The 23,613-nt window shown below is 45.0% G+C and overlaps 1 protein-coding gene across 2 annotated transcripts; it reads right to left on the bottom strand.

Moving 5' to 3' along the window:
• Positions 1-1,544: 1,544 nt before the first annotated feature.
• Positions 1,545-23,493, bottom strand: AAMDC (adipogenesis associated Mth938 domain containing). Of its 2 annotated transcripts, XM_044286817.1 has the most exons (5): positions 23,373-23,493; positions 21,161-21,299; positions 19,591-19,647; positions 2,033-2,128; positions 1,545-1,820 (listed from the first exon to the last, which is right to left on the bottom strand). In XM_044286817.1, the coding sequence occupies exons 2-5, from the start codon at positions 21,284-21,286 to the stop codon at positions 1,680-1,682; spliced, it is 420 nt and encodes a 139-aa protein (XP_044142752.1). In that variant the 5' UTR covers positions 21,287-21,299; positions 23,373-23,493; the 3' UTR covers positions 1,545-1,679. The 2 variants fall into 2 exon arrangements, with proteins under 2 accessions (XP_044142752.1, XP_044142753.1); XM_044286818.1 differs by lacking the exon at positions 19,591-19,647.
• Between the last annotated feature and the right edge of the window lie 120 nt (positions 23,494-23,613).

Below are 23,613 nucleotides of genomic sequence, written 5' to 3'. Positions count from 1 at the left end.
TGCAGCACCCGGATCCCCTATTTTAAATGTAATAATATGATCTACAGTCAAATATTGCATCTTAAACTGGCCACAACAGTAGGATGCTGGGAGTTGTAGTAGCTGGGATGTGCTGGGCTCTGCTTGCATTAGGTTTGGTGGTAGACGTGTAGATGATCACTTCTTCCCATGTGGTATATGTCAGCAGTATATACAGATTGTACGCATGGTGCTGTTAAGGCTGAGAGATTACTTTAATTAATTTGACCTTTTTAATACCTAATTTTTATTTTTTTAAATCCTGATACTGGATTTTTTTTCTTCTGGTGTGTTGTATCAGCGCAGGATGTGTGGAGTATTCTGTCAGGAGTTGAAGAAACCCAGCACCGACTGCACTGGTCTAGTACTGTACAAGAGCTGATGGCCCTGTGATGACATCACAGTCATGTGATCAGTGGAGAGAAGTGGTAGTGAAGGATCTGTGATGACATCATCATGTGGGCAGAGCTCAGTAGTGAAGGACCTGTGATGACATCACAGTCATGTGATCAGTGCAGGAGTGGGCAGAGCTCAGCAGTGGAGAGAAGTGGTAGTGAAGGACCTGTGATGACATCATCATGTGATCAGTGCAGGAGTGGGTGGGCAGAGCTCAGCAGTGAAGACATGGTGGTGAAGGACCTATGATGACATCACCCTTATGTGGTCACTAGAGGAGGGGTGGAGTTCAGCAGTGGAGAGGCAAAGAGGTGGTGAAGGACCTGTGATGACATCACCATCATGTCATTAGTGAAGGAGGGGGTGGAGCTCAGCAGTGGAGGAAAGTGGTAGGGAAGGACCTGTGATGTCATGTGACATGAGGAGGCAGAGCTTTGCGGAGGAGAATAAATTGGAGAAGTGATGGATTCAGTGTGAGAGCCAGGTAAATGCTTGGAGTTGTAGTTCTCTCACCCCACCTCCCTGTAATATTCTCTGATATCACATAATAACAGCCTGGACGTGCAGGGAGTTGTAGACTTCTCCTCCCTGTAATACCCAATAGCAAACTCTTGGAGGAAGCGAATAAAGGAGATAAATATCACAGGTAGGGCTGCAGCTATCGAGTATTCTATCGATTGAGTACTCGAGTTTTTATAAAGAAAATTAATCAGGCTCCGCCCCAGTGCCACCATCTACCCCGCACCAGTGGAATAAAATACTTACCTCTCCTGTAGGGGGACAATGTGTCAGGAGGCAAGTGCAGCGTGGTGCGGTGAGTAAGAGCAAGCGCTTCACTTCCGCTCCGTGGTCACATGACACTGACGAATCATCGATGCCAAAAATTTGGATCGAGGATTTTTTGTGTCGAATTACTCAAGTCAATCAAGTAATCGTTTCAGCCCTAATCTCAGGAGGCGCCGGGTCTGGTGAGTAAAGCAATGATTTGTGTTATAGATTTCTAGTGTAATGTCCTCTGACCCTCTGCTATAGATAATGGTTTCCATCCTGTATTGTCACCCACTGTCCCAAAAGGACTCCAGTGGCCACCCCGACTGTGGCCGGGCTGGCTATGTTTTTTTTTAAATTAATTTTGCTAGGAAAAAAAATAAACTTTATTATTTCAACTTCATGGACAATTATAGATTTTTAAGTCACCCATGGTGCAGCAGACACTCATCATGCGGGGCCCCGGCTTCCCGCGCTACGGCCAGACCGTTGCAGATTTAGCAGGTGGAGTGAAACACCCCCCCGACGTTGGCTCCCTTTGAGGCGAGGCTGTTATATTCCTGCACGGCTTTCTCTGTCTGGAAGACCAGGACATCACTGCCTTGAGATCGGATGTAGTCCAAGGTGGAGGCCGGGACCTTAGGAAGAGAACGTGGGACAGGAGGAAACACCTACAGCAGCAATCAGCAACCCTCGGGACTCCAGCTGCGGTGGAACTACAACTCCCAGCATGCACACTTACTTGGCTGTTCTTGCAACTCCCATAGAAGTGAAAGGAGGATTCTGGGAGTTGTAGTTTCAAAAACTGCTGGAGGTTGCCAATCTCTGCCCTACAGCATTTATTTCTTACCTGCAGGGCTTCATTCATCCCACGGCCGATGACCAGCGTCTTCACTCCCTTCTTCAACACCTCCTCCACATCTGCAGGCTGGACCCCTGGATGGTGCTGGACACAGGACATGATGGAGTCAAGTCGTGCCATAAACTGTTTTATAGCGCCAGCATATTCTGCAGCAGAGCACAAAGCATGCATCGCTCACATCTGACCTGGACGGTTTGGGAACTACAACCCTCAGCGTGCTTAGAGCCTGGTATATGCCTAACAGCATTGAATCCTACATTTGCCGAGCAGTTGAATGCGATCTATTGCTCTCTGGTTTCAGCCTTTGTGAACATGATATGAGAACCAGTCAACGACGCCTGCTGCACTCAGGCCAAATAGGATGAAATAGGCGTCCCCTGTCCTAGAGGGTCGTCCTGTGCCGCCATATTCCAGACCCACTTATCACAGACTTGCAGCCCAAGTGCTATGCTGGACACCTAGCCGGTGAGGAGGGGCTCAAATCTGTTAAAGGGCAACATTAAGGGGGGCTTTGGCGCTCAAGCACATCTGGTGTTACTGCTAAAAGCAGCTCAGCCCCATTCACGCGAATGGGACTGAACTGCAACACCAAGCACGGCCACTATCCAGTGTACGGCGCTGTGCCCAGTAAACAGAGAAGCGTGCAAAAACGGAACGGATATGGATGCATTTCCGTATGTGTTCCTTTTTTTTTTTTTTGGCGGATCTATTGACTTGAATAGAGCCACGGAATGTGATTTGAGGGCAATAATAGCACATGTTCTCTCTTTCAACAGAACGGAAAAAAACGGAAATGCGCTGCCTGAGGGAGCATCGCAGTCCCTACTATCAGCTAATTGACGGCGTTACTCGACACTCATGCGATATTGATGGCTTATCTTTAGGCCTCTTTCCCACGACCTTTTTTTTACTGTTTTTTGCGTTACGTATACAGAACCATTCATTTTAATGGGTCCGGAAAAAAAACTGAATGTACTCCGTATGCATTCTGTTTCCTTATTTCCGTTCCGTTGAAAGATAGAACATGTCCTATTATTGCCCTCAAATCACGTTCCGTGGCTCCATTCAAGTCAATAGGTCCGCAAAAAAAATGCATCCGTATGTCTTCCGTATCCATTTCGTTTTTGCAGAATCATCTATTGAAAATGTTATACCCAGCCCAATTTTTTTTTAATGTAATTACTGTAAATGCCAAAACAGAAACAAAATAACGGATCCGTGAAAAATGGACCGCAAAATACTGAAAAAGCCATACGGTCATGTGAAAGAGGCCTTAGGCTCAGGCCGTATGACAGGGAAGAGCAACCTACGGCACCCCAGCTGTGGTGAAACTACAACTCCCAGCATGCACACTTGCGTGGTCGTTCTCAGGACTTCTATAGAAGCTAATGGAGCATGCTGGGAGCTGTAGTTTCACCACAGCTGGCGTGTCGGAGGTTGCTGATCTCTGCTGTATGAGAACAAGGCTATTGAGTTGTGTAATAATATGTAATGTCACAACACAAGCTGCCTGTGAGTGGCCGAAGGTCACATATACAGTACACGATATGGAGAAACGTATTGGGCCACACGAGTCCATCATTGAATTTAGGGGATTTCCTCAAGCCTCATCATCACAGGTGTATAACATCCAGCCCCTTGCCATGCAGTCTGCCATTACCACAGATGTATAACATCCAGCCACCAGACATGCAGTCTGCCATTACCACAGGTGTATAGCATCCAGCACTTGCCATGCAGTCTGCCATTACCACAGGTGTATAACATCCAGCCCCCAGACATGCAGTCTGCCATTACCACAGGTGTATAACATCCAGCCCCCAGACATGCAGTCTGCCATTACCACAGGTGTATAGCATCCAGCACTTGCCATGCAGTCTGCCATTACCACAGGTGTATAACATCCAGCCCCCAGACATGCAGTCTGCCATTACCACAGGTGTATAACATCCAGCCCCTTGCCATGCAGTCTGCCATTACCACAGATGTATAACATGCAGTGTTCCATTACCACAGATGTATAACATGCAGTCATTAGCCATGCAGTCTGCCATTACCACAGGTGTATAACATCCAGCCCCTTGCCATGCAGTCTGCCATTACCACAGATGTATAACATCCAGCCCCTAGCCATGCAGTCTGCCATTACTACAGGTGTATAACATCCAGCCCCTAGCCATGCAGTCTGCCATTACCACAGTGTATAACATCCAGTCATTAGCCATGCAGTCGGCCATTACCACAGTGTATAACATCTAGCCCTGGCCATGCAGTCGGCCATTACCACAGTGTATAACATCCAGCCCTGGCCATGCAGTCGGCCATTACCACAGTGTATAACATCCAGCCCTGGCCATGCAGTCGGCCATTACCACAGTGTATAACATCCAGTCACCTTTACAGACATTTGTGAAAGAATGGCTTGTTGTAAAGAGCTGCCTGAATTCCGTGTGGTCCTGTAATAGGATACCACCGCGGCCACATGTCACCTGCTGAAATGTCTTCCCTCCTGGATATTCCACCATCCCCTGTGTGCGGTATTATTGTAAAGTGGAGTGGAATAGGTTTTTATTAAAGCTCATGGAGGTGGAAGAGGGTCCAGTACTTTTCTCCATATAGTGGATCTTGCTGGTAGAAACACTGCCGTTCCGGATGACAGATGATTTATAGCGATGCTGTCGCTCTTTATTGATTCACCCTGACCCTGCAACACAGCAGAGAGGAGACAGTAACTAGGCCGCATCTCCAGCTCTGCTGAACGTACAGAGCCTTGCTGCTCATTACCGCTCTCCATGCCTCCGGCAGCAGCAGATCGCGGTCCTGCCTGCAGCTGTGAGGCTGGCGGTGCCCCTGGAGTACTCGGCACTGCGCAGAGTTACCCTCCGCACCACAAAGTCCCTTGTATGACAGCCGTTCACATGCAGCAGATCTGTTCTAGAATCGACTGTGGTCTTATCCGTCTGGATGCATCTGTCAGTGCCACAGACTATACCCCCATAGCGTGACAACTGATCACCTCAGACAGACATGAGAAGTTACACTGCAGTGTATTTTCGAGATATTTGGGGAAGTTCCCTGTATATATGCAATTCCCTAATATTATCATACCACTTGGAGAAAGTACACACCAAGAAGTTCAGGAAATAATAGAATTCTTGTATGTCTGCAACCTCCACTAGGGGGAGCTCACTGCATACATACTTCTACATCTTCCATCGAGTTAACGGAATCTGTCAGCAGTTTTGGCCATGCAGTGGGTAGAGCAGGACAAACAGCTTTTGCTGTTGTAGCGTTTACTTTTTTTTTTTTTTTTTATGATTTTATTTTATAGAAAAATACTTACAATAACAAATCATCATAATCCATATAAAAGCATTTCTCAGACGATACAATTATCAATATGTAAAAAAAAATTACAGCCAAATATTATCAATAAGGCCCTTAAACCCCTCCCATTGCAAAAAACCACCCCCCTCATTGTCTCAGGAGACAGCAAGCTAGCAATAACCCCTAAATGTAAAGTCCGGCTAGGTCAAGGGAGCCACTCGAACCCAGCACTTCCACCATAGGAAGCATCTGTGACCAGTTTGCCCATGTCTTTCCCATAATAAACTCATCTATTTTCCCTCTGGCACATACTTTTCATAATTCTTTACCTTATTAGTTAGGTTTTTTCATTCTTCGATATCTGGATGTCTGTCAGACCCCCAATTTCTCGCAATACTGACTCTAGCGAGCAATAGCCCTTTCACCCAAGTCATTTTTACCTATAGTCAAGGGTGGAAAATATCCTCGGACACTCGTCACAATTTCCAGTGGAAGATTTAGGGCAGTTCTCCTGCCGATTTCATTGAAAATCTTATCCCAAAATATCTGTATGATGGGATAGCTTTAAATCAAGTGAATGAAATCTGCTTGTTCTCTTTTACATTTCCAACATCTGGAATCTTGTTTTCTATATACAGTTGCAAGAAAAAGTATGTGAACCCTTTGGAATGATATGGATTTCTGCACAAATTGGTCATAAAATGTGATCTGATCTTCATCTAAGTCACAACAATAGACAATCACAGTCGGCTTAACTAATAACACACAAAGAGTTAAATGTTACCATGTTTTTATTGAACACACCATGTAAACATTCACAGTGCAGGTGGAAAAAGTATGTGAACCCCTAGACTAATGACATCTCCAAGAGCTAATTGGAGTGAGGTGTCGGCCAACTGGAGTCCAATCAATGAGATGAGATTGGAGGTGTTGGTTACAGCTACCCTGCCCTATAACAAACACACACCAGTTCTGGGTTTGCTTTTCACAAGAAGCATTGCCTGATGTGAATGATGCCTCGCACAAAAGAGCTCTCAGAAGACCTACGATTAAGAATTGTTGACTTGTATAAAGCTGGAAAGGGTTATAAAAGTATCTCCAAAAGCCTTGCTGTTCATCAGTCCACGGTAAGACAAATTGTCTATAAATGGAGAAAGTTCAGCACTGCTGCTACTCTCCCTAGGACTGGCCGTCCTGCAAAGATGACTGCAAGAGCACAGCGCAGACTGCTCAATGAGGTGAAGAAGAATCCTAGAGTGTCAGCTAAAGACTTACAAAAGTCTCTGGGATATGCTGACATCCCTGTTAGCGAATCTACGATACGTAAACCACTAAACAAGAATGGATTTCATGGGAGGATACCACAGAGGAAGCCACTGCTGTCCAAAAAAAACATTGCTGCACGTTTACAGTTTGCACAAGAGCCCCTGGATGTTCCACAGCAGTACTGGCAAAATACTCTGTGGACAGATGAAACCAAAGTTGAGTTGTTTGGAAGAAACACACAACACTATGTGTGGAGAAAAAGAGGCACAGCGCACCAACATCAAAACCTCATCCCAACTGTGAAGTATGGTGGTGGGGGCATCATGGTTTGGGGCTGCTTTGCTGCGTCAGGGCCTGGATGGATTGCTATCATCGAAGGAAAAGTGAATTCCCAAGTTTATTAAGACATTTTGCAGGAGAACTTAAGGCCATCTGTCCACCAGCTGAAGCTCAACAGAAGATGGGTGCTGCAACAGGACAACGACCCAAAGCATAGAAGTAAATCAACACAATGGCTTAAAATCCGCCTTCTGGAGTGGCCCAGTCAGAGTCCTGACCTCAACCCGATGGAGATGCTGTGGGATGACCTCAAGAAAGCGATTCACACCAGACATCCCAAGAATATTGCTGAACTGAAACGGTTCTGTAAAGAGGACTGGTCAAGAATTACTCCTGACCGTTGTGCACGTCTGATCTGCAACTACAGGGAACGTTTGGGTGAAGTTATTGCTGCCAAAGGAGGTTCAACCAGTTATTAAATCCAAGGGTTCACATACTTTTTCCACCTGCACTGTGAATGTTTACATGGTGTGTTCAATAAAAACATGGTAACATTTTACTCCTTTGTGTGTTATTAGTTAAGCAGACTGTGATTGTCTATTGTTGTGGCTTAGATGAAGATCAGATCACATTTTATGACCAATTTGTGCAGAAATCCATATCATTCCAAAGGGTTCACATACTTTTTATTTTGCAACTGTATCTTGGAAAGCAATAGCGGAGTGTAATATAATCTGTGAACTATATTAAACTGAATAAGCCTAAAATTACTAGATAATGTTGCCCTTATTATATTCTTCTATATAGTCCTCCAATCCAATGTATTTTTAGTGCTTATACTTAAAGGGAGTCTGTCACCACATTTTAGCATGTTAGACCGTTAAAATAGGGTTATGTGATCCAGCCAGAACATAAAAACGGTACCTTTGTGGTAGAAAACTGACTTTTCAATTTGCAGAAAACGAACTTATAAGATTATGTTCTGAGCCCACTCAAGTGCCCAGGGCGGTCTCTCAATCCTCGGAGCCCCAGGCAGGCACCTCCTAAACGGCTCATAACCCCGCCCTCCGTGCGCCTCTGCCCGCCCGTTTACTCCCCTCCCCTGTCCTTTTCCACTGCGGCTGTGTGGTACAAATCGTAGCGGGCGCATGCACAATGCGATGCCCGCTCCTGTCAGGGCATCGCAATACCTACTACGCATTCGCCCGCTACGATTTGGACCGCACAGCCGCAGTGGAAAGGGACAGGGGAGGGGAGTAAACGGGCGGGCAGAGGCGCACGGAGGGCGGAGTTATCAGCCGTTTAGGAGGTGCCTGCCTGGGGCTCCGAGGATTGAGAGACCGCCCTGGGCACTTGAGAGGGCTCAGAAGATAATCTTATAAGTTCGTTTTCTGCAAATTGAAAAGTCAGTTTTCTACAACAAAGGTACAGTTTTTATGTTCTGGCTGGATCACATAACCCTATTTTAACGGTCTAACATGCTAAAATGTGGTGACAGACTCCCTTTAATCACCTTCCCTTCACCTTAGTTGTCTTAAAATAACAAAAGTCGGTGAATTCATTGTCTTTAATAATAAAATAAAGCTTGCTCTTAGTACAAGCAAAAGCATGCTTTAATTGGCGATATCTAAATTTGATAAGTGAATCTAAGTCTATGTCAGAGCACAATTCCTCTAAGGATCTAATATTCCCGGATGTGACTAAGGGTCCATTCACACGTCCGCAATTCTGTTCCGCATTTTGCAGAATGGAATTGCGAACCCATTCATTTCTATGGGGCAGCACTTCTGGGTCCGCATTTCCGTTCCCAAATTAAATTGCGGACAAGAATAGGCATATTCTATTAGCGGATCCGCAAAACACACACGGACGTGTGAATGAACCCTAAATGTGTTACTAGTGTAATACCACAATTTTCCCAAAACTTAAAATCCTCTAATAACAAATTCCCTAAGACTATTATTACGCCTTAAAGGGGTGAACTGTAAAGTGTGTGACGTTCCAAGAACCATTTACATTTTGTTCCAGACCAGATGTATCATTCTACTTATGGGGCATTGTTTTCCTCGAATTCCCATGTATCCAGTCTCTAATATGCTTAATATATATCGTTGGGGGCCTGAAAATCCCCCAGTAAAGTATTGAATAAAAAGACTATGCTCCCCTCCCATAATCCATTGGAACTGAGAAGCCATATAATAACCTTGAAAATAGGGGAATGAGAGACCCCCCCTCTTCTTCTGCAAGCCAAAAGGTATTTCTGTATTATCTTAACTCTCTTCCTTCCCCAAATTAGATTGTTAATTACCGTAATCTTTCCAGAAGGTTATAAAAGCAGGCCTCGATCCATATTGGGCATGCCGTGTACACAGGTGAAACTCGAAAAATTAGAATATCGTGCAAAGTTCATTTATTTCATTAATGAAACTTAAAAGGTGAAACATATGAGACTCATTACCTGCAAAGCGAGATATTTCAAGCCTTTATTTGTTATAATTTGGATGATTATGGCTTACAGCTTATGAAACCCCAAAGTCACAATCTCGGGTCCCCTTTGCTCAGGGGGTATGGGTTAATTAGCGGACTAGAGTGTGACACTTTAAGCCTAGAATATTGAACCTTTTCACAAAATTCTAATTTTAAGCTGCATTAATGCAATTCCTTTTAATTTGCATTACTGAAATAAATGGACTTTTGCACGATATTCAAATTTTTCGAGTTTCGCCTGTCTATATGTATAAAATTTGCGGGAGCGGTATCATTTTGACCAAGGCTTGGCTGAGGATAAGTGTCTGCCAGACTCTTATTTTATGTGGAAACATTCAATTTGTTAAAATCCTGAAGCGGGGAGCCATCTTCATCCCCAAATATTCGAGCGATTCTGTTGGTTTTAATATTCCAATTATTGGGTACTTCACTATTTAAGGGTAATAATACAGATTTTGCCCAGTTTACTTCAAAGCCTGAAATAGACCCAAACGTATTAATTGTCGCCATTAGATATGGTAAACTTCGCCAACCTCTTTTTAGAAAAACGAGCACGTCATCGGCGTACACACTTATTTCATCATGGACATCCTTTCCCCCGAATCCCTTTATCTTATCATCAGATCTTACTTTAGACACCAGGGGTTCGATAAAAATCACAAACAAGAGGGGAGAGAGGGGGCCGCCCTGTCTGGTACCCCTGTGGAGTTCAAAGGCGTCCGACCACGAGCCATTAATACTTCTTCTTGCCATCGGATGACTATATAAAAGCCAAACCCATTTAATAAAATGATGTCCCATATTCATCTTTTGCATTATATTCCATAGCTAGTTCCGCTCCACAATGTCTAATGACAAGATGGAGCGGGTCCCCCCCCCCCAGCGTTGTTTAAATCCGGCATTCAATTCCGACACCGGAACTGCCCGCCGGATCCTGAAAAACGTGTGAAAACGGATTACATTTGTAGCCTGATCAGGATTTTGATCACAATGAAAAAATGCATTGGGAAAAACGGATCCGCCATTTATGGACTAACTTTTTTTTACATTTTTCAGGTTTGACTGAACACACGGCGCTGGATCCGGCGTTAATGCAAGTCAATGGGAAAAAGGCCTGATCAGGCGTTCAGTCAAAGTGTTCAGGTTTTTTGGCCGGAGGTAAAAATACTGCATGCTGCGGTTTTCTGAAAAGCCTGATCAGTCAAAAAGACTGAACTGAAGACGTCCTGATGCATCCTGAAGGACTGACTCTCCATTCAGAATGCATTAGGATAAAACTGATCAGTTCTTTTCCGGATTTGAGCCCCTAGGACGGAACTCAGCCCTGGAAAAGAAAAACGCTAGTGTGAAAGTACCCTTAGGCCTCTCACACTTGCGTTGTCCGGATCCGGCGTGTACTCCACTTGCCGGAATTACACGCCGGATCCGGAAAAACGCAAGTGTACTGAAAGCATTTGAAGACGGATCAGTCTTCAAAATGCGTTCAGTGTTACTATGGCACCCAGGACGCTATTAAAGTCCTGGTTGCCATAGTAGGAGCGGGGAGCGGGGGAGCGGTATACTTACCGTCCGCTCGGCTCCCGGGGCGCTCCAGAGTGACGTCAGAGCGCCCCATGCGCATGGATGACGTGCCATGCGATCACGTGATCCATGCGCCTGGGGCGCCCTGACGTCACTCTGGAGCGCCCCGGGAGCTGCATGGACAGTAAGTAAACTGCTCCCCGCTACACTTTACCATGGCTGCCAGGACTTTAGCGTCCCGGCAGCCATGGTAACTATTGAGAAAAAGCTAAAACGTTGCATCCGGCAATGCGCCGAAACAACGTTTAGCTTAAGGCCGGATCCGGATCAATGCCTTTCAATGGGCATTAATTCCGGATCCGGCCTTGCGGCAAGTGTTCAGGATTTTGGCCGGAACTGAAGACATCCTGATGCATCCTGAACGGATTTCTCGCCATTCAGAATGCATTAGGATAAAACTGATCAGGATTCTTCCGGCATAGAGCCCCGACGACGGAACTCTATGCCGGAAGAAAAGAACGCAAGTGTGAAAGAGCCCTTAGGTATTCAATACTGATTTTACAAACGTTGTTAACCCTTTAGGTGTTCCACAAGAATTAATGGAAAATAGAGATACAATTTAAAAATTTCACTTTTTTGGCAGATTTTAATATTTAATATTTTTTTTTCCAGTTACAAAGCAAGGATTAACATCCAGACAAAACTCAATATTTATGGCCCTGATTCTTTAGTTTACAGAAACACCCCATATGTGGTCGTAAACTGCTGTACGGGCACACGGCAGGGCGCAGAAGGAAAGGAATGCCATACGGTTTTTGGAAGGCAGATTTTGCTGGACTGTTTTTTTGACACCATGTCCCATTTGAAGCCCCCCTGATGCACCCCTAGAGTAGAAACTCCCAAAAAGTGACCCCATTTTAGAAACTATGGGATAGGATGGAAGTTTTGTTGGTACTAGTTTAGGGTACATATGATTTTTGGTTGCTCTAGATTACACTTTTTGTGAGGCAAGGTAACAAGAAATAACTGTTTAGGCACCATTTTTTTATTTTTTATTTACAACATTCATCTGACAGGTTAGATCATGTGGTATTTTTATAGAGCAGGTTGTCACGGACGCGGCGATACCCAATATGTATACTATTTTTTTTATTTATGTAAGTTTTACACAATGATTTCATTTTAGAAACAAAAAAAAATAAAAAAATCATGTTTTAGTGTTTCCATAGTCTGAGATCCATAGTTTTTCCAGTTTTTGGGTGATTATCTTGGGTAGGGTATGATTTTTGCGGGATGAGATGACGGTTTGATTGGCACTATTTTGGGGTGCATATGACTTTTTGATCACTTGCTATTACACTTTTTGTGATGTAAGGTGAAAAAAAAAAAAAGGGTTTATTTAGCACAGTTTTTATTTTTTACGTTGTTCATCTGAGGGGCTAGGTCATGTGATATTTTTATAGAGCGATACGAATGCGGTGATACCTAATATGTATACTTTTTTTTATTTATGTAAGTTTTACACAATAAGAGCTTTTTTAAAACAAAAAAAAAAAGATGTTTTAGTGTCTCCATATTCTGAGCCATAGTTTTTTTTTTTGTTTTTTTTTGGGGGGCGATTGTCTCAGGTAGGGGCTCATTTTTTGTGGGATGAGGCGACTGTTAGATTGGTACTATTTTAGTGGGCAAACACCTTTTTGATCGCTTGCTGTTGTACTTTTTGTGATGTAAAGGTGACAAAAAAATTGTTTAGCACAGTTTTTATTTTTTACGGTGTTCATCTGAGGGGTTAGGTCATGTGATAGTCGATCCTAATATGTCTATTTTTTCCCCCCAATTTTATTTTTTTACTTTATTTGGGGAAAGTTACGTTTTTGTTTATTTTTACTGGAAACAAAATTTTTTGGGGGGAAAACTATTTTTTCAACTTTTTTTTTGGCCCACTTTGGGACTTGAACTTTTGGGGGTCTAATCCTTTACAATGCATTCCAATACTTCTGTATTGGAATGCATTGGCTTTATGAGTAATACTGTGTGTACAGGGTGGGCCATTTATATGGATACACCTTAATAAAATGGGAATGGTTGGCGATATTAACTTCCTGTTTGTGGCACATTAGTATATGTGAGGGGGGAAACTTTTCAAGAAGGGTGGAGACCATGGCGGCCATTTTGAAGTCGGCCATTTTGAATCCAACTTTTGTTTTTTCAATAGGAAGAGGGTCATGTGACACATCAAACTTATTGGGAATTTCACAAGAAAATCAATGGTGTGTTTGGTTTTAATGTAACTTAATTCTTTCATGAGTTATTTACAAGTTTCTCTTTGTTTACAGCCATTGACATGTCGCCGAGGTTAACACGTGCGGAGCGGATAGAAATTGTGTTGATGTCTGGTGAACGCAGTAACCGGGTCATTGCAGCAGATTTCAATGCAAGACAGCCTACGAGACCACCCATCTCTCATGCTACAGTTAGCAAACTACTTGCTAAGTTTCGTGAAACTGGTTCAGTGTTGGATTTGCCAAAATGTGGACGCATGAAATCTGTCACTAATGAAGAATCAGTGGCTGTCCTAGCTTCATTCAGCAAGAGCCCACAGCGTAGCACTTGCCGCATGTCACTGGAGAGTGGCATTAGTCGAACATCCCTTCGGCGGATATTAGCTACTCACAAATGGCACCCTTACAATCTCCAGCTACTGCAGCATCTCAACGAGGATGACCCAGATCGGCGCACTGAATTTGCAGAATGGGCAAAACAAAAATTGGAACAGGACCCTCAGTTTACGCAGAAGATTTTGCTCAGTGATGAGGCAAACCTTTATGTGAATGGTGAAGTTAACAAACAAAACCACCGCTATTGGTCTGACACTAACCCACATTGGATAGATCCCTCCAAGACTGTTGGAACCAAAAAATTGATGGTATGGTGTGGTATATGGGGTACAAAGATAGTGGGGCCATTCTTCATCAATGGAAACCTCAAGGCCACTGGATATGCAAAATTGCTACATGATGATGTGTTTCCCTCTTTATGCACTGAAGCTGGCACGTTCCCTGAGTTTTTCCAGCAAGATGGTGCACCACCACATTATAGGTGTCAGGTCCGAGCATTCCTAGATGAACAGTTTCCTGGAAAGTGGATTGGTCGTCGTGGGCCAGTTGAATGGCCCCCAAGGTCTCCCGATCTGACCCCCTTAGACTTTTATCTTTGGGGTCATCTGAAGGCAATTGTCTATGCTGTGAAGATACGAGATGTGCAGCACCTGAAACTACGGATACTGGAAGCCTGTGCTAGCATTTCTCCTGCGGTGTTGCTATCAGTGTGTGAAGAGTGGGAGAAGAGGGTTGCATTGACAATCCAACACAATGGGCAGCACATTGAACACATTTTATAAGTGGTCAGAAACGTGTAAATAACTCATGAAAGAATAAAGTTACGTTAAAACCAAGCACACCATTGTTTTTCTTGTGAAATTCCCAATAAGTTTGATGTGTCACATGACCCTCTTCCTATTGAAAAAACTAAAGTTGGATTCAAAATGGCCGACTTCAAAATGGCCACCATGGTCACCACCCATCTTGAAAAGTTTCCCCCCTCACATATACAAATTTGCCACAAACAGGAAGATAATATCACCAACCATTCCCATTGTATTAAGGTGTATCCATATAAATGGCCCACCCTGTATTACTCATACAGCTTCCGGCCTGTGAGATCCAGGGGGCTGGATCTCACAGGCTCGTCACAGGAAGGCAGCGCCGATGCCTCAGGAAACATAGAATGAGTCGGCAGATAAGCACCATTTGGCCCATCTAGTCTGCCCAATATACTGAATACTATGGATAGCCCCTGGCCCTATCTTATATGAAGGATGGCCTTATGCCTATCCCATGCATGCTTAAACTCCTCCACTGTATTTGCAGCTACCACTTCTGCAGGAAGGCTATTCCATGCATCCACTACTCTCTCAGTAAAGTAATACTTCCTGATATTAGTTTTAAACCTTTGCCCCGCTAATTTAAAACTATGTCCTCTTGTAGCAGTTTTTCTTCTTTTAAATATTCTCTCCTCTTTTACCTTGTTGATTCCCTTTATGTATTTAGCAGTTTCTATCATATCCCCTCTGTCTCGTCTTTCTTCCAAGCTATACATGTTAAGGGCCTTTAATCTTTCCTGGTAAGTTTTATCCTGCAATCCATGGACCAGTTTAGTAGCTCTTCTCTGAACTCTCTCCAAAGTATCAATATCCTTCTGGAGATATGGTCTCCAGTACTGCGCACAATACTCCAAATGAGGTCTCACTAGTGCTCTGTAGAGCGGCATGAGCGCCTCCCTCTGTCTACTGGTAATGCCTCTCCCTATACACCCCAGCATTCTGCTAGCATCTCCTGCTGCTCTATGACATTGTCTGCCTACCTTTAAGTCTTCTGAAATAATGACCCCTAAATCCCTTTCCTCAGATACTGAGGTTAGGACTGCATCACTGATTTTATATTCTGGTAACAAGACCTTGGTCTGAATATACTCCATTGACTACAACCCTCTGTTGTCTGTCCCTCAGCCACTGCCTTATCCATTCAACAATATGGGAGTCCAAGCCCAAAGACTGCACTTTATTGATAAGCCTTCTATGTGGGACAGTATCAAAAGCCTTACTAAAGTCTAGATAAGCGATGTCTACTGCACCTCCTCCATCTATTATTTTAGTCACCTAGTCAAAAAAATCTATAAGATTAGTTTGACATGATCTCCCTGAAGTAAACCCATGCTGTTTTTCATCTTTCAATCCATGGGATTTTAGATGTTCCCCAATCCTCTCCTTAAGTATGGTTTCCATTAATTTCCCCACTATTGAGGTCAGGCTTACTGGCCTATAGTTGCCCGATTCCTCCTTACTACCTTTCTTGTGAATGGGCACAACATTTGCTAATTTCCAATCTTCTGGGACGATTCCTGTTACCAGTGATTGGTTAAATAAATCTGTTAATGGTTTTGCTAGTTCACCGCTAAGATCTTTTAATAGCTTTGGGTGTATCCCATCAGGCCCCTGTGACTTATTTGTATTCATTTTAGACAGCTGACTTAGAACCTCTTCCTTCCATGCCATCGGGTCCCCCCTACAGCCCCATGGGGTCCTGATGGCACTGCCGCCGCCCGCAACATGAAAAGCCGCAAACCGCAGGTCTGAATTGACCTGCGGTTTGCGGCGATCGCCGACATGGGGGGGGGGGGGGGGTGTGTCTCCCCCCGCGCATTTAGCCGAGGTGCCTGCTCAATGATTTGAGCAGGCACCTTGTTCCAATCACTGCGCGGCGGTGATCGGAAATACACAGGGCGTACAGGTACGCCTTGTGTCCTAAAGAGGTTAAAAGGGGTTCTGCAGTTTATTTTCACTGAGGATCTATCCTCTGGATAAATCAGCATCTGATCGGCGGGGGTCAACACCCGGGACCCCCGCCAATCAGCTGTTTGAGAAGGCAGCAGCGATCCAAGAGCGATGCGGCCTTTACCGCTGTCCCAGTGACGTCACGACTTATCAACTAGGGCTGAGCTCTGTTCACTTGAATGGAGCTTAGCTGCACCCAGGCCAGTTCATACTGGTCGTGACGTCACTGGGACAGCGGTAAACAGTGCCTTCTCAAACAGCTGATCTGCAGGGGTCCCGGATGTCAGACCCCCGTCGATCAGAGGATAGATCATCAGTTAAAACAAACTGTAGAACCCCTTTTAAGGCTACTTTCACACTTGCGGCAGAGTGATCCGGCAAGCAGTTCCATTACCGGAAACTGCCTGCCGGATCCGTCAAAATGTATGCCAACTGATGGCATTTGTAAGACTGATCAGGATCCGGATGAGTCTTACAAATGCATTGAAATGCCGGATCCGTCTCTATTTTTTTCACCTTTTTCTTGGTCTGCGCAAAGGACGGATCTGGCATTCCGGTATTTTGAATGCCGAATCCGGCACTCATACATTCCTATGGAAAAAAAATTACGGATCCGGCATTCAGGCAAGTGTTTAGTTTTTTGGCTGGAGATAAAACCGTAGCATGCTGCGGTATTATCTCCATCCTGATCAGTCAAAAAGACTGAACTGAAGACATCCTGATGCATCCTGAACGGATCGCTCTCCATTCAGAATGCATGGGGATAAAACTGATCAGTTCTTTTCCGGTATAGAGCCCCGAGGACGGAACTCAGCGCCGGAAAAGAATAAAGCTAGTGTGAAAGTACCCTAACAAGGTTCATCCAATGTGGGTTCAGTCTGAATCTCCTCAACTTCTGAATGGCATCCCTCTCTTTACCATCAGTAAGATAGGAGAATGATCAGAAATACTACGAGCTTCATATTTCATTCGTTATATTATATCAAGGAATTCCAGACTAGATAATGCTAGGTCAATCCTCGACATGGCTGCATATGAGCGGCTAGAGCAAGAGAAATGCTCTTTTATCACCATATAAATGTCGCCATATACAGTACAGACCAAAAGTTTGGACACACCTTCTCATTCAAAGAGTTTTCTTTATTTTCATGACTATGAAAATTGTAGATTCACACTGAAGGCATCAAAACTATGAATTAACACATGTGGAATTATATACATAACAAAAAAGTGTGAAACAACTGAAAATATGTCATATTCTAGGTCCTTCAAAGTAGCCACCTTATGCTTTGATTACTGCTTTGCACACTCTTGGCATTCTCTTGATGAGCTTCAAGAGGTAGTCACCTGAAATGGTCTTCACTTCACAGGTGTGCCCTGTCAGGTTTAATAAGTGGGATTTCTTGCCTTATAAATGGGGTTGGGACCATCAGTTGCGTTGTGGAGAAGTCAGGTGGATACACAGCTGATAGTCCTACTGAATAGACTGTTAGAATTTGTATTATGGCAAGAAAAAAGCAGCTAAGTAAAGAAAAACGAGTGGCCATCATTACTTTAAGGAATGAAGGTCAGTCAGTCCGAAAAATTGGGAAAACTTTGAAAGTGTCCCCAAATGCAGTCACAAAACCCATCAAGCGCTACAAAGAAACTGGCTCACATGCGGACCGCCCCAGGAAAGGAAGACCAAGAGTCACCTCTGCTGCGGAGGATAAGTTCATCCGAGTCACCAGCCTCAGAAATCGCAGGTTAACAGCAGCTCAGATTAGAGACCAGGTCAATGCCACACAGAGTTCTAGCAGCAGACACATCTCTAGAACAACTGTTAAGAGGAGACTGTGTGAATCAGACCTTCATGGTAGAATATCTGCTAGGAAACCACTGCTGAGGACAGGCAACAAGCAGAAGAGACTTGTTTGGGCTAAAGAACACAAGGAATGGACATTAGACCAGTGGAAATCTGTGCTTTGGTCTGAGGAGTCCAAATTTGAGATCTTTGGTTCCAACCACCGTGTCTTTGTGCGACGGAGAAAAGGTGAACGGATGGACTCTACATGCCTGGTTCCCACCGTGAAGCATGGAGGAGGAGATGTGATGGTGTGGAGGTGCTTTGCTGGTGACACTGTTGGGGATTTATTCAAAATTGAAGGCATACTGAACCAGCATGGCTACCACAGCATCTTGCATCGGCATGCTATTACATCCGGTTTGCGTTTAGTTGGACCATCATTTATTTTTCAACAGGACAATGACCCCAAACACACCTCCAGGCTGTGTAAGGGCTATCTGACCATGAAGGAGAGTGATGGGGTGCTGCGCCAGATGACCTGGCCTCCACAGTCACCGGACCTGAACCCAATCGAGATGGTTTGGGGTGAGCTGGACCGCAGAGTGAAGGCAAAAGGGCCAACAAGTGCTAAGCATCTCTGGGAACTCCTTCTAGACTGTTGAAAGACCATTTCAGGTGACTACCTCTTGAAGCTCATCAAGAGAATGCCAAGAGTGTGCAAAGCAGCAATCAAAGCAAAAGGCGGCTACTTTGAAGAACCTAGAATATGACATATTTTCAGTTGTTTCACACTTTTTTGTTATGTATATAATTCCACATGTGTTAATTCATAGTTTTGATGCCTTCAGTGTGAATCTACAATTTTCATAGTCATGAAAATAAAGAAAACTCTGTAGTGTATATCCATATCCATTTTGCCGTGTCACCTAAAGAATTATTAGGAACACCTGTTCTATTTCTCATTAATGCGATTATCTAGTCAACCAATCACATGGCAGTTGCTTCAATGCATGTAGGGTTGTGGTCCTGGTCAAGACAATCTCCTGAACTCCAAACTGAATGTCAGAATGGGAAAGAAAGGTGATTTAAGCAATTTTGAGCGTGGCATGGTTGTTTGGTGCCAGACGGGCCGGTCTGAGTATTATACAATCTGCTCAGTTACTGGGATTTTCACGCACAACCTTTTCTAGGGTTTACAAAGAATTGTGTGAAAAGGGAAAGACATCCAGTATGCGGCAGTCCTATGGGCGAAAATGCCTTGCTGATGCTAGAGGTCAGAGGAGAATGGGCCGACTGATTCAAGCTGATAGAAGAGCAACGTTGACTGAAATAACCACTCGTTACAACCGAGGTATGCAGCAAAGCATTTGTGAAGCCACAACACGCACAACCTTGAGGCGGATGGGCTACAACAGCAGAAGACCCCACCGGGTACCACTCATCTCCACTACAAATAGGAAAAAGAGGCTACAATTTGCACGAGCTCACCAAAATTGGACTGTTGAAGACTGGAAAAATGTTGCCTGGTCTGATGAGTCTCGATTTCTGTTGAGACATTCAAATGGTAGAGTCTGAATTTGGCGTAAACAGAATGAGAACATGTATCCATCATGCCTTGTTACCACTGTGCAGGCTGCTGGTGGTGGTGTAATGGTGTGGAGGATGTTTTCTGGGCACACTTTAGGCCCTTAGTGCCAATTGGCCATCGTTTAAATGCCACGGGCTACCTGAGCATTGTTTCTGACGATGTCCATTCCTTCATGACCACCATGTATCCATCCTCTGATGGCTACTTCCATCAGGATAATGCACCATGTCACAAAGCTCAAATCATTGTAAATTGGTTTCTTGAACATGACAATGAGTTCACTGTACTAAAATGGCCCCCACAGTCACCAGATCTCAACCCAATAGAGCATCTTTGGGATGTGGTGGAACGGGAGCTTCATGCCCTGGATGTGCATCCCTCAAATCTCCATCAACTGCAAGATGCTATCCTATCAATATGGGCCAACATTTCTAAAGAATGCTATCAGCACCTTGTTGAATCAATGCCACGTAGAATTAAGGCAGTTCTGAAGGCAAAAGGGGGTCCAACACCGTATTAGTATGGTGTTCCTAATAATTCTTTAGGTGAAATATATATATATATATATATTGTAGCTTCGCTTGTGTAGGCAAAAATCCTCGCACTGGCCCTGAGTAGAGCAGATTATGGGCTGCGCTCAAGAAGCGAAACCAAGGCAGAGTACTCGCGCGCACCCGTACAGCTCACTAGTCAAGGGGTCAGGAAACCACAGGCATCAAGGTGGAAGATCACTCATTCCGGTTCTCAGCAGGCGGTTTACCGGAGCACTCCAGCGTCTTCCACGCAGCAAGTTTTAGGCCCAAACCACCGAGACGGGGGATCCTCCCTGGTCATAAGGCAGCATTCTCTTCCAACCCAGAGGGCAGCTTGAAAGGACCTCTGCAAAAAAAAAGTAGGAGCTCTCCGTGGACGGCAGCGATGCTACCGCCGCACTCTGTCAGCTTCCTCTTACTCAGCCCTGTGGTAGGCAGCAGATCGCGTGGCGCGGCCCCCTAACATGAGGGGGTGGAGGGGAGGGATCGCGGCACATTTACGTCATGCCGCTACGAAAATAGCGGTGCTGTTGTAGTGTTAATATTAACTTTTGTTCCGCTCCTGCAAGTGCCCAGGAGGTGGAGCTTTGCTGTGAAAGGCTCTACAGCTGCACAACCACTCTGCTCCTAGTAACAGCTGTAGCATTCAACCAGGAAACTCAAAGCAGAGGGGAGGGGCTGTGGAGTGAAGCTCCGCCTCCTGGGCACTTACAGGAGCAGCATCTAGTAGAATACAACTCCATATTCTGACTACCGATAATAAAAGCTCCACTGCATGGTCAAAACTGCGGACAGATTCCCTTTTAACTCAACTGGAGCTGTATAAATCCATAGGCGGTGAGCTCCCTCTAGTGGTGGCTGCAGGTAGCTGCTATAATTACAGTGTCACAGCAGGCGCCGTCCAAGCACTGAACCTCCCGGGATGCTCATATCTTACATTGGTTCCAGTCTCTCTCCAGTCCCAGGTTCTGCTTCCTCCAGGCCACACCTTGCAGTCTTTATATACTTGCCCTGAAACGTTCATACTGCCCCAGGAGATCTTGGAGATTTCGGGAGAAGTCATCTTTTACCGACCCCTTTAATAGAACAGACAGGGTGAGAGGAGAGAAGAGGAGACCCCGCCAAACATCGATCACCCATCCTGTGGACAGGTAATAGTTGTCAGGCAATTGTAGGTCAGGGAACAGGTCAGCAACTCAGTTTAAAATGTTTGCTTGCTGTCAGTGAATGATAACCATTGCCAATTGTATCGAGCGTCAGTTTGGAGTCCAGGCTCACAGAGGACTGTCTGATCTGCTACAGTGTATCAGTGAAATGTATCTGTCTGAAGTCCAGGCTCAGAAGATTGTAACGACAGGATACAATTGTAACAAACTTAGCTGTGAGAAGTAGATTTAAAAGGTGTTTTCCAGGAATTTCATATTGATGGCCTATCCGCAGGATAGGTCATTGGTATCAGATCGGTGGGTGTCCAACTCTTGACCCCCCCTCCCCATCACCTGTTTAAAGAGGCCGCAGCTCTTCGTGATCACGTAGGTCAGTGATGTCACGCTCATCGGTCACGTGACCTAGCTACAGCTCAGTCCTGTTCAAGTGAATGCGGCTGAGCTGCAATACCAGGCATGTCCACTATCCAATGGACGGCGCTGTGCTTGGTAAGTTCTTCAAACAGCTGATCGTGGGCCAGTGATTGACCCCAACCGATCGGATGCGGTTGATCTAATTCAGGCACTCAACCTGCAGCCCTCCAGCTGTTGTAAAACTACAACTCCCACAATGCCATGCTGTAGGCTGATAGCTGTAGGCTGTTCAGGCATGCTGGGAGTTGTAGTTTTGCATCAGCTGGAGGACCGCAGGTTGAGCATGACTGATCCAATTCAATGTCTAAAAGCTGGAAAACCCGATTAGAGGGATATTCCCAATTCAGAACAGCCCCACTTCATCCCAGGTAACAGAGGTAATTAGGACTACAGTTCCCACAACCTCGACCCCCCCCCCCCATAGAATAGGGGGCCAGGGTAGTGGATGTTTTTTTTTATGGGCTAGATATTATAATAAAGTACCAATTTTTAGAACATTGTATCAACCTTTTAAACTCTGCACCAGGTACGACTAGGGGACACAGCACTAGATCTCTGTAACGACTGCCTTTAAACCCTGCACTTTAAATGCAAAAAAAATAAAAAATAAATTAGAGCTGCAGTTTAAAGCACAGAGGAAGAGCAGCAGACTAAGGCTCCGCTGAGACAAGAGGCAGATTTCAGACTACGACCCCTACGGACAATGTAGCCGATCATAGCTGCGCCTGGACGGATCGGAGCAAACAGCGGTCAGTCCTAAAGTAAATAAGTAGCACCGAGCGGTGGCGCCCACACGTGGACATCTGCAAGAATGAGTCCAGTTATAGGACAGATGAGGAAGTCTGCAAACTTCTAACCAAGACAAACCCCAAAAGCCATAAATAGCACCCCGGGGGCACAGAATGCCAGGTCTATTCACAACCACAGCGGGGGCGAGCCAAGAGGAAACTGATACAGACCTGACTGGAGACTATGGACTTCAAACCCTTAGTTTACTGCCCCACTAAAAGGGAGGCTACACCTGCCTAACATAGGCCTCACATTGGTCTGCACCTGGATTTTTTAAATTTATTTTATATTCAGTGAAAACAAAGGAAACCATCAGCAAGCTGCAGTTGACAGATGTGTGCAGATTAGTGTGGGTCATTCACCCCTGATATCTCCATACAACATGAATACCCTGTACAGGAGGCCCCCAAAAGTCTCTATTACAAACCAGTGGGCGCTGTACAGTGTGGCCCCCCTACAAGTGCTGGATGATACTGTATGGCAGTCTATGGGCGCCTTATGACGGATCCAGATCTGTCACCAGCCACACTGCAGAACTTTCTTCATACTTGTGGTAGTCAAGTCAGAGCTACTATTCCTATAAAGCAGGGATGGGAGCTGGCCGCATGCAAACAGAAGACGCTCTATGTGAACGAACTAAAAAGGGCCCTTTAATTAAAACAAAAAATTATTATTCAATAAATTCTAAGGTTGACCTTAATTTAACAGCCAAATCCCCGGGTAATGACTAGTTACAAAATAATAATGCTTTGACGCCACCAGACACCCCCCAAAACTCACCTCCACCCCACTGACACACTGCTCAAGTGTGACGCTTCGCCCGCAGACACTGCTATTTATACCCTTTACCGCGCTCTCCTATTGGTCAGCGGACTACTGGCTCCGCCCAGGGCCATACCAGCTTGGAGGCGGGAGGGAAGCGCGCTTCAAAATGTGACACAAGAGATGGATACGTCTCAGTGTGAGAGCTAAACCGCTACGGGCTCACGAGAGAGACGGCACGGCGCCGCGACTCCGCGTG

The sequence above is a fragment of the Bufo gargarizans genome, chromosome 3 (genome assembly GCF_014858855.1).
Source record: "Bufo gargarizans isolate SCDJY-AF-19 chromosome 3, ASM1485885v1, whole genome shotgun sequence".
Classification (NCBI taxonomy): Eukaryota; Metazoa; Chordata; class Amphibia; order Anura; family Bufonidae; genus Bufo; species Bufo gargarizans.
This window is presented reverse-complemented; position numbering and strand designations above follow the sequence as displayed.

What these genes read in the sequence shown, in the direction of transcription:
- AAMDC (XM_044286817.1), bottom strand. Translation starts at nt 21,286, where the DNA reads ATGACTTCTCCCGAAATCTCCAAGATCTCCTGGGGCAGTATGAACGTT. An exon ending in GGAGAGAGACTGGAACCAAT is followed by an intron (nt 19,648 to 21,160) that starts GTAAGATATGAG and finishes ATGTCTCAACAG; the next exon opens with AAATCGAGACTCATCAGACC. An exon ending in GGATGAATGAAGCCCTGCAG is followed by an intron (nt 1,821 to 2,032) that starts GTAAGAAATAAA and finishes TCTCTTCCTAAG; the next exon opens with GTCCCGGCCTCCACCTTGGA.